At 54.4% G+C, this 12,156-nt stretch overlaps 1 protein-coding gene across 2 annotated transcripts in view; it reads left to right on the forward strand.

Moving 5' to 3' along the window:
* The first annotated feature begins 324 nt into the window (after positions 1-324).
* LOC142257423 (uncharacterized) overlaps positions 325-12,156 on the forward strand; it is a 115,863-nt gene continuing 104,031 nt past the window's right edge. The window contains exons 1-6 of one of the 2 annotated variants that reach the window (XM_075329535.1): positions 325-389; positions 6,764-6,923; positions 7,018-7,121; positions 8,398-8,574; positions 8,657-8,780; positions 8,862-8,929. In XM_075329535.1, coding sequence (XP_075185650.1) covers positions 7,044-7,121; positions 8,398-8,574; positions 8,657-8,780; positions 8,862-8,929 — 447 coding nt within the window. In that variant the 5' untranslated portion in view covers positions 325-389; positions 6,764-6,923; positions 7,018-7,043. The remainder of the gene's footprint in view (positions 390-6,763; positions 6,924-7,017; positions 7,122-8,397; positions 8,575-8,656; positions 8,781-8,861; positions 8,930-12,156) is intronic. The other variant, XM_075329543.1, reaches the window with a different exon arrangement.

Here is a 12,156-nt window from a genome sequence, read left to right on the forward strand (position 1 = left end):
GCCCTGTGTAGCCCCCCATATCCCCTCCTTATAGAAGCCCCCACAGCCCCTCCCCCTGCCCTGTGTAGCCCCCCATATCCCCCTCCTTATAGAAGCCCCCACAGCCCCGTGCTGCAGCTTCAGGCCATTCCCTGTGAGATATACACGAGCTGCGGCCCCAAGAAATGACCGGAGGCAAAATCCAGTCTGAGAGGAAAGTTCTAGAACTAATGAGGAGCCGCTGAATCCTCTCCACCTCAGGGTCAGGATCCGTCCGCTCTGCACAGCCCGAGCCCCGCCCACAGCTTCTCCCCGCCCACAGCTCTGCCCCGCCCCTTCCGGTGACGTCACCCACTCAGGAAATCAGCTCCAGACGCTACAGTCAGTGAGGCACAGGCTCTGAGGAGAAGGTGAGAGGAAGAAACCCCCGCACTACACATGAGGGAGAGAGAGCGACAGACCCCGCACTACACATGAGGGAGAGAGAGCGACAGACCCCGCACTACACATGAGGGAGAGAGAGAGACCCCGCACTACACATGAGGGAGAGAGCGACAGACCCCGCACTACACATGAGGGAGAGAGAGAGACCCCCGCACTACACATGGGGGAGAGAGAGAGACAGACCCCGCACTACACATGAGGGAGAGAGCGACAGACCCCGCACTACACATGAGGGAGAGAGAGCGACAGACCCCGCACTACACATGGGGGAGAGAGCGACAGACCCCGCACTACACATGGGGGAGAGAGCGACAGACCCCGCACTACACATGAGGGAGAGAGAGCGACAGACCCCGCACTACACATGGGGGAGAGAGAGCGACAGACCCCGCAATACACATGAGGGAGAGAGCGACAGACCCTGCACTACACATGGGGGAGAGAGAGCGACAGACCCCGCACTACACATGAGGGAGAGAGAGACAGACCCCGCACTACACATGGGGGAGAGAGAGCGACAGACCCCGCACTACACATGAGGGAGAGAGAGCGACAGACCCCGCACTACACATGAGGGAGAGAGAGCGACAGACCCCGCACTACACATGGGGGAGAGAGAGCGACAGACCCCGCACTACACATGGGGGAGAGAGAGCGACAGACCCCGCACTACACATGAGGGAGAGAGCGACAGACCCCGCACTACACATGAGGGAGAGAGAGCGACAGACCCCGCACTACACATGAGGGAGAGAGAGCGACAGACCCCGCACTACACATGGGGGGGAGAGAGAGCGACAGACCCCGCACTACACATGAGGGAGAGAGAGCGACAGACCCCGCACTACACATGGGGGAGAGAGAGCGACAGACCCTGCACTACACATGAGGGAGAGAGAGCGACAGACCCCGCACTACACATGAGGGAGAGAGAGAGACCCCGCACTACACATGGGGGAGAGAGAGCGACAGACCCCGCACTACACATGGGGGAGAGAGAGAGACCGCGCACTACACATGAGGGAGAGAGAGAGACCCCCGCACTACACATGGGGGAGAGAGACAGACCCCGCACTACACATGGGGGAGAGAGAGAGACAGACCCCGCACTACACATGAGGGAGAGAGCGACAGACCCCGCACTACACATGAGGGAGAGAGAGAGACCCCGCACTACACATGGGGGAGAGAGAGACCGCGCACTACACATGAGGGAGAGAGAGCGACAGACCCCGCACTACACATGGGGGAGAGAGAGAGACCCCGCACTACACATGGGGGAGAGAGAGAGACCCCGCACTACACATGGGGGAGAGAGAGAGACCCCGCACTACACATGGGGGAGAGAGAGAGACCCCGCACTACACATGGGGGAGAGAGAGAGACCCCGCACTACACATGGGGGAGAGAGAGCGACAGACCCCGCACTACACATGAGGGAGAGAGCGACAGACCCCGCACTACACATGAGGGAGAGAGCGACAGACCCCGCACTACACATGAGGGAGAGAGAGCGACAGACCCCGCACTACACATGAGGGAGAGAGAGAGACCCCGCACTACACATGGGGGAGAGAGAGCGACAGACCCCGCACTACACATGGGGGAGAGAGCGACAGACCCCGCACTACACATGAGGGAGAGAGCGACAGACCCCGCACTACACATGAGGGAGAGAGAGAGACCCCGCACTACACATGGGGGAGAGAGAGAGACCGTGCACTACACATGGGGGAGAGAGAGACCGCGCACTACACATGAGGGAGAGAGAGCGACAGACCCCGCACTACACATGGGGGAGAGAGCGACAGACCCCGCACTACACATGAGGGAGAGAGCGACAGACCCCGCACTACACATGAGGGAGAGAGAGAGACCCCGCACTACACATGGGGGAGAGAGAGAGACCGCGCACTACACATGAGGGAGAGAGAGAGACCCCCGCACTACACATGGGGGAGAGAGAGAGACCCCGCACTACACATGGGGGAGAGAGAGAGACAGACCCCGCACTACACATGAGGGAGAGAGCGACAGACCCCGCACTACACATGAGGGAGAGAGAGAGACCCCGCACTACACATGGGGGAGAGAGAGAGACCCCGCACTACACATGGGGGAGAGAGAGAGACAGACCCCGCACTACACATGAGGGAGAGAGCGACAGACCCCGCACTACACATGAGGGAGAGAGAGAGACCCCGCACTACACATGGGGGAGAGAGAGCGACAGACCCTGCACTACACATGAGGGAGAGAGAGCGACAGACCCCGCACTACACATGGGGGAGAGAGAGAGACCCCGCACTACACATGGGGGAGAGAGAGAGACAGACCCCGCACTACACATGAGGGAGAGAGAGCGACAGACCCCGCACTACACATGAGGGAGAGAGAGCGACAGACCCTGCACTACACATGAGGGAGAGAGAGCGACAGACCCCGCACTACACATGAGGGAGAGAGAGAGACCCCGCACTACACATGGGGGAGAGAGAGCGACAGACCCCGCACTACACATGGGGGAGAGAGAGAGACCGCGCACTACACATGAGGGAGAGAGAGAGACCCCCGCACTACACATGGGGGAGAGAGAGAGACAGACCCCGCACTACACATGAGGGAGAGAGCGACAGACCCCGCACTACACATGAGGGAGAGAGAGAGACCCCGCACTACACATGGGGGAGAGAGAGACCGCGCACTACACATGAGGGAGAGAGAGCGACAGACCCCGCACTACACATGGGGGAGAGAGAGAGACCCCGCACTACACATGGGGGAGAGAGAGAGACCCCGCACTACACATGGGGGAGAGAGAGAGACCCCGCACTACACATGGGGGAGAGAGAGAGACCCCGCACTACACATGGGGGAGAGAGAGAGACCCCGCACTACACATGGGGGAGAGAGAGCGACAGACCCCGCACTACACATGAGGGAGAGAGAGCGACAGACCCCGCACTACACATGAGGGAGAGAGCGACAGACCCCGCACTACACATGAGGGAGAGAGAGCGACAGACCCCGCACTACACATGAGGGAGAGAGAGCGACAGACCCCGCACTACACATGAGGGAGAGAGAGCGACAGACCCCGCACTACACATGAGGGAGAGAGAGCGACAGACCCCGCACTACACATGAGGGAGAGAGAGCGACAGACCCCGCACTACACATGAGGGAGAGAGAGCGACAGACCCCGCACTACACATGGGGAGAGAGAGCGACAGACCCCGCACTACACATGGGGAGAGAGAGCGTCAGACCCCGCACTACACATGAGGGAGAGAGAGCGACAGACCCCGCACTACACATGGGGAGAGAGAGCGACAGACCCCGCACTACACATGGGGAGAGAGAGCGACAGACCCCGCACTACACATGAGGGAGAGAGCGACAGACCCCGCACTACACATGAGGGAGAGAGCGACAGACCCCGCACTACACATGAGGGAGAGAGAGCGACAGACCCCGCACTACACATGAGGGAGAGAGAGCGACAGACCCCGCACTACACGTGAGGGAGAGAGAGCGACAGACTCCGCACTACACGTGAGGGAGAGAGAGCGACAGACCCCGCACTACACATGAGGGAGAGAGAGCGACAGACCCCGCACTACACATGGGGAGAGAGAGCGACAGACCCCGCACTACACATGGGGGAGAGAGAGCGACAGACCCCGCACTACACATGGGGAGAGAGAGCGACAGACCCCGCACTACACATGGGGGAGAGAGCGACAGACCCCGCACTACACATGAGGGAGAGAGAGCGACAGACCCCGCACTACACATGAGGGAGAGAGAGCGACAGACCCCGCACTACACATGAGGGAGAGAGAGCGACAGACCCCGCACTACACATGGGGGAGAGAGAGCGACAGACCCCGCACTACACATGAGGGAGAGAGAGCGACAGACCCCGCACTACACATGGGGGAGAGAGAGAGCGACAGACCCCGCACTACACATGGGGGAGAGAAAGAGCGACAGACCCAGCACTACACATGAGGGAGAGAGAGTGACAGACCCCGCACTACACATGGGGCAGAGAGAGAGCGACAGACCCCGCACTACACATGAGGGAGAGAGAGCGACAGACCCCGCACTACACATGAGGGAGAGAGAGAGCGACAGACCCCGCACTACACATGAGGGAGAGAGCGACAGACCCCGCACTACACATGAGGGAGAGAGCGACAGACCCCGCACTACACATGAGGGAGAGAGCGACAGACCCCGCACTACACATGAGGGAGAGAGCGACAGACCCCGCACTACACATGAGGGAGAGAGCGACAGACCCCGCACTACACATGAGGGAGAGAGCGCGACAGACCCTGCACTACACATGAGGGAGAGAGAGTGACAGACCCCACACTACACATGAGGGAGAGAGAGTGACAGACCCCGCACTACACATGAGGGAGAGAGAGTGACAGACCCCGCACTACACACGGGGGGGAGAGAGCGACAGACCCCGCACTACACACGAGGGAGAGAGAGCGACAGACCCCGCACTACACACGGGTGAGAGAGAGCGACAGACCCCCGCACTACACATGGGGGAGAGAGCGACAGACCCCGCACTACACATGAGGGAGAGCGAGAGCGACAGACCCCTCACTACACATGAGGGAGAGAGAGCGACAGACCCCTCACTACACATGAGGGAGAGAGCGACAGACCCCTCACTACACATGAGGGAGAGAGCGACAGACCCCTCACTACACATGAGGGAGAGAGCGACAGACCCCTCACTACACATGAGGGAGAGAGCGACAGACCCCTCACTATACATGAGGGAGAGAGCGACAGACCCCTCACTACACATGAGGGAGAGAGCGACAGACCCCTCACTACACATGAGGGAGAGAGCGACAGACCCCTCACTACACATGAGGGAGAGAGCGACAGACCCCTCACTACACATGAGGGAGAGAGCGACAGACCCCTCACTACACATGAGGGAGAGAGAGAGCAACAGACCCCTCACTACACATGAGGGAAAGAGAGAGCGACAGACCCCTCACTACACATGGGGGAGAGAGAGCGACAGACCCCGCACTACACATGGGGGAGAGAGAGCGACAGACCCCGCACTACACATGGGGGAGAGGGAGCGACAGACCCCGCACTACACATGGGGGAGAGAGAGCGACAGACCCCGCACTACACATGGGGGAGAGAGAGCGACAGACCCCGCACTACACATGGGGGAGAGAGAGCGACAGACCCCGCACTACACACGAGGGAGAGAGAGCGACAGACCCCGCACTACACACGAGGGAGAGAGAGCGACAGACCCCGCACTACACACGAGGGAGAGAGAGCGACAGACCCCGCACTACACACGAGGGGGAGAGAGCGACAGACCCCGCACTACACATGGGGGAGAGAGCGACAGACCCCCGCACTACACATGGGGGAGAGAGAGCGACAGACCCCGCACTACACATGGGGGAGAGAGAGCGACAGACCCCGCACTACACATGGGGGAGAGAGAGAGCGACAGACCCCGCACTACACATGAGGGAGAGAGAGCGACAGACCCCCGCACTATACATGGGGGAGAGAGAGCGACAGACCCCCGCACTATACATGGGGGAGAGAGAGCGACAGACCCCGCACTACACATGAGGGAGAGAGAGAGCGACAGACCCCGCACTACACATGAGGGAGAGAGAGAGCGACAGACCCCGCACTACACATGAGGGAGAGAGAGAGCGACAGACCCCGCACTACACATGAGGGAGAGAGAGAGCGACAGACCCCGCACTACACATGAGGGAGAGAGAGAGCGACAGACCCCGCACTACACATGAGGGAGAGAGAGAGCGACAGACCCCGCACTACACATGGGGGAGAGAGAGCGACTGGCCCCGCACTACACATGGGGGGGAGAGAGAGAGCGACTGGCCCCGCACTACACATGGGGGGGAGAGAGAGCGCGACTGGCCCCGCACTACACATGGGGGAGAGAGAGAGCGCGACTGGCCCCGCACTACACATGGGGGAGAGAGAGCGCGACTTGCCCCGCACTACATATGGGGGGGAGAGAGAGCGACTGGCTTCGCACTACACATGGGGGATTGGTGCAGCTCGATGCTCCTTGTAATGACTGTAGGAGGAGACGTCTTCTGGGTTTATTCTTTTTATATTTAGTTCTGTCGTTTCCGTTTTGACTTTATTAGTAGAATATCTCACCTAAGTTATACAGAACTTGCTGTCACTTGTAGTTCTGCAGCAGACATAGATCAGGGCTATCTGTGCTGTTCTGTACAATGGATCCTCCACATTCCCTGTTCTCTTCCCTCCTTGTTTTGTCCTCTAATAGATGAGAGTAGTCAGGTTTCCCGTCTGGCCGGTTTATGATGGAGTCGCCTGATCCGCTGCACAGTCTCCTCAGGTCGGGGTCAGTCGGCGCCGGCAGAGAAGAGGGAAGACGACATCTGCACTGTTCTATCTTCTCAGATGATTTCCCCTCATTATCTTCAGTTAATTTTTGTTTTTTTCCTTTCGTTGATTTTCTCATCATCTCATCCTCTTTACAATAAAGTATATTTTGGGTTTTTTTTCTTTCTAAATAAGAGCATTTCCTGATTGACCCATAAAAGATGAATAAGGACAAAGACCAAAATATGGAGAAGATATTAAACCTGAGTCTGGAGATAATCTTCCATCTTACAGGCGAGGTGAGAGGCTGTGATGTCATCACATTACATCATTATCTATGGGAATAACAGAGGATATGACCGGGGAGGTGAGAGGTTCTGATGTCATCACATTACATCATTATCTATGGGAATAACAGAGGATATGACCGGGGAGGTGAGAGGTTCTGATGTCATCACATTACATCATTATCTATGGGAATAACAGGATATGACCGTGGAGGTGAGAGGCTCTGATGTCATCACATTGCATCATTATCTATGGGAATAACAGAGGATATGACCGGGGAGGTGAGAGGTTCTGATGTCATCACATTACATCATTATCTATGGGAATAACAGAGGATATGACCGGGGAGGTGAGAGGCTCTGATGTCACAACATTACATCATTATCTATGGGGATAACAGAGGATATGACCGGGGAGGTGAGAGGTTCTGATGTCATCACATTACATCATTATCTATGGGAATAACAGAGGATATGACCGGGGAGGTGAGAGGCTCTGATGTCATCACAATACATCATTATCTATGGGAATAACAGAGGATATGACCGGGGAGGTGAGAGGCTCTGATGTCACCAGATTACATCATTATCTATGGGGATAACAGAGGATATGACCGGGGAGGTGAGAGGCTCTGATGTCACCACATTACATCATTATCTATGGGAATAACAGAGGATATGACCGGGGAGGTGAGAGGCTCTGATGTCATCACAATACATCATTATCTATGGGAATAACAGAGGATATGACCGGGGAGGTGAGAGGTTCTGATGTCATCACATTACATCATTATCTATGGGAATAACAGAGGATATGACCGGGGAGGTGAGAGGCTCTGATGTCACCAGATTACATCATTATCTATGGGGATAACAGAGGATATGACCGGGGAGGTGAGAGGCTCTGATGTCACCACATTACATCATTATCTATGGGAATAACAGAGGATATGACCGGGGAGGTGAGAGGCTCTGATGTCATCACAATACATCATTATCTATGGGAATAACAGAGGATATGACCGGGGAGGTGAGAGGCTCTGATGTCATCACATTACATCATTATCTATGGGAATAACAGAGGATATGACCGGGGAGGTGAGAGGCTCTGATGTCATCACAATACATCATTATCTATGGGAATAACAGAGGATATGACCGGGGAGGTGAGAGGCTCTGATGTCATCACAATACATCATTATCTATGGGGATAACAGAGGATATGACCGGGGAGGTGATGGACTCTTGGAAATGTCTGTAGTGATATTATTAATGTCTCCACACTCAGGATTACACAGTAGTGAAGACCTCTAGTGATCGCTGTCAGGCCCCTGTGTCTGAAGGACGGGGAGGAACCCTGAGCCCAATCCCGGGGCCTCCACCTCACCCCCAGATACATGAGGACATCAATGACAAGAAGATCCTGCAACTCACTAACAAGATGCTGGAGCTGCTGACTGGAGAGGTGACACTGCTGGGAATGCTGGGACATTATACAGGACGGCACTGGAGGATTCTGGGTGATGACGGTATCATTGTGTTGTCAGGTTCCTATAAGGTGTCAGGACGTCACAGTCTATTTCTCCATGGAGGAGTGGGAGTATCTAGAAGGACACAAGGAGCGGTACAAGGAGGTGATGATGGAGGAGCCCCAGCCCCGCACATCACCAGGTAATAGACAGGACTGAATACACCCGGCCTATAATTATCTGTATGTAATAATGATGTCCGTCCTGTCTGTGTCTTCTGCAGGTCTCTCCAGTACGAGGACGACCCCAGAGAGATGTCCCGCTCCTCCTCCTCCTCCACAGGACCCTCAGGTAGATGGAGATCTCCCCTATGAGGTGTAGACGGCTGTGACCTCCTTGTGTTCAGTCTTGTTTTCTCCTCCAGTATTAGATGTGTTATACTTGTGTAATGAGAGCGGTGGAGACGGCAGGATCACAGCTGACCACAGACCTCACATGTCCGGATCTTATCACCATTATTCCCGGGGACTTTTACAATATTTTGTTTTGCAGATTTTGGATCCGGATAAAGATCTGAACAATATTAATTCTCCAGAGAGAAATGTGAGGGGCGATCAGCGGAGTAACGAGGAGATTCCTACAGATCACCGCCCCGGTGAGTACAGACCACCCAATAACGCACACAAGTCATACATTCCTATATTTCCGCTCTTTGCTTTGTCAGTTTCTCCAGCGGTATATTAACCCTTCACGTAAAATACACATGAAATGTGAATGAATCTGTGATCCCGGTGCAGGTGATAACACGGGATGTGCAGTTATGTTATAGAGGAGAAATACAGCTGGACATGAATTCTGCTGATGTGAGCGAGGACGAGATCCAGCTCTTTCCTATTATCCGCTGTCAGGGCTGATGAGGGGTTTCTCCAGTTTAGGGACCAAGAATCCATTATCTCCTATTACACTCATGTCGGTGTGTGACAGATATAGAAAATTGAGACATAAAATTAGGGTCCAGTGTGTTTAAAAAGGAATTTAGGGGGGCATGACCTGGCTATGTAGGAGTGAGGACACGCGGTGTCTCAGCTCCTGTTGCCGGACCAAATATCAGCAGTTTCACACCAGGGCCTCTCAGGCGGAGAGGAGAGGGATCCAACACTTTTTCTCCGAGTCCCCTTTGCCAGAAGCCTCAAAGTGATTCCTAAAATGGCCACCGCCGCTGCTCCACGCGGTGAAGCCCTGGCTCATAGCTGTTCACCAGCAGCCGCGGAAACACAGGGGAGCCTCCTGCACAGCTGTTGCCAAGCAGCCAGACTTTGCTCAGAGGTACAAGGTGTTCAGGTGTGGGGATCCAACGGCCAGCTGGCAGAGCAAGTCACTGGGAAAAAAAAACCTCTTAGGGTATGTGCGCACTAGGCGTTTTTTTCACGCTGCGTTTTTATGTGCGTTTTTGTCTAAAAAACGCACCCGCGGCTAAAAAAAACGCGGCAAAAACGCATGCGTTTTTGCCGCAATTTGGTGCGTTTTTTGCTGCGTTTTTGCTGACTGCGTTTTTAATCAGTGCACAATGCCATTAAAGATTGTTGATGAAAAAAAAAAAAAAAAAGGTCTGATGTCATTTCCTTCTTCAAAATGTTCATTGTATGCAGGAGAGCAGACAGCTGCAGAACTAGTGTATGCAGGAGAGCAGACAGCAGCTGCAGAACTACAAGTCTCAGCATCCTCCATTCACTAGTGTATGGAGGAGAGCAGACAGCAGCTGCAGAACTACAAGTCTCAGCATCCTCCATTCACTAGTGTATGCAGGAGAGCAGACAGCAGCTGCAGGACTACAAGTCTCAGCATCCTCCATTCACTAGTGTATGGAGGAGAGCAGACAGCAGCTGCAGAACTACAAGTCTCAGCATCCTCCATTCACTAGTGTATGGAGGAGAGCAGACAGCAGCTGCAGAACTACAAGTCTCAGCATCCTCCATTCACTAGTGTATGGAGGAGAGCAGACAGCAGCTGCAGAACTACAAGTCTCAGCATCCTCCATTCACTAGTGTATGCAGGAGAGCAGACAGCAGCTGCAGAACTACAAGTCTCAGCATCCTCCATCCAGGACTGTATGCAGTTTTTTGCCCAAAAAGAAAAAAAAAATGACGTGGGCTTCGCCATATTTTTGTATGCTAGCCGGGTACAGCAGGCAGGTACGGGCTGCCCCCAACCCCCAGCTGCCTATTTGTACCCGGCTGGGAACCAAAAATATAGAGAAGCCCTTTTTTTTTAATTATTTCATGAAATAATTAAAAAAAAAAATGACGTGGGCTTCGCCTAATTTTTAAGTCCAGCCGGGTACAACTAGGCAGCTGGGGATTGGAATCCACAGTGCAGGGTGCCCATGCTTTCTGGGCACCCCCACTGCGAATTGCAGTCCGCAGCCACCCCAGAAAATGGCGCTTTCATAGAAGCGCCATCTTCTGGCGCTGTATCCAACTCTTCCAGCTGCCCTGAAGCCGGGTGGCTAGCTAGGTAATAATGGAGTTAGGGCTAGCTGTATATTATCAGCTGGCCCTAAGCCCGAAATTCATGGTGTCACGCCAATATTAGACATGGCCACCATGAATTTCTAGTAATGATAAAAAAAAAACACAACACAGAGAAAAATATTTTTATTAGAAATAAAACACAACACAATTAGTGACTCCATCTTTATTGAAATAAACCCCCCTCCGCAGTAATCCTGGGTTAGGGTCCCGCACCGTCCAATCCGGATCCAATATCATCTGATCGGTTTGCTGGAAGGCAAAGCGATCAGATGATGTGTCAGGTTCAAGGATGTGAATCACATCACACATCAGCTGATTGTATAAAAGCCGATTATACAATCAGCTGATGCATCAGTAGAAAGAAAAAAAAAAAATAATACTCACTTATGTGCTGTGGTGATTACCGGCAGCTCCTGGAGCGATCGATTGGACAGGAGTCTGATCCTATACGATCGCTGCCTGAGCTGCCGGTAATCAGCTGATGAAGTCCCCTGACGGCAGGATCAGCTGATAGCCGGCCGGGCGCGAAAAAGCCGGCGACACCGCGATCAGCTGATGCGTCAGGTGACTGCATCAGGTGATCCACCGCCAGGTCCTGCAAGCAAGGTCCTGCCCCTGGGAGACTGCACACAGCCAGAGCGGCGGGACCGGGAGGAGATGGGAGCGGGCATGGCATCGGGACCCTGCGGACAGGTGAGTATATGACATTTTTTTTTTCTACTGTTCACTTTGGTTTTCGCCGCTGCCTCCACCTCCCGCCCAGACATGGCGCCGCACGGAGCTGACATGCACAGGACGGGAGGTGGAGGCAGCGGTGACGGTACCGGGAGGATTCATGCTTCTGTGTTTACCAACAGAAGGAATCCTCTTCCTGTACACGTCACTGTAGTACCCACCCCTTGCGTTTATAGCTGCGTTTTTAGTCATAGAAACGCGGCTATATGCGTTATTCATTGCGTTTTTAACATCTCATTGAATTCAATGAGTGAAAAACGCAGTGGAAAACGCAGAAATAATTGACATGCTGCGTTTTTGTGGTCACCACAA

The sequence above is a fragment of the Anomaloglossus baeobatrachus genome, chromosome 1 (assembly GCF_048569485.1).
Source record: "Anomaloglossus baeobatrachus isolate aAnoBae1 chromosome 1, aAnoBae1.hap1, whole genome shotgun sequence".
Lineage (NCBI taxonomy): Eukaryota > Metazoa > Chordata > Amphibia > Anura > Aromobatidae > Anomaloglossus > Anomaloglossus baeobatrachus.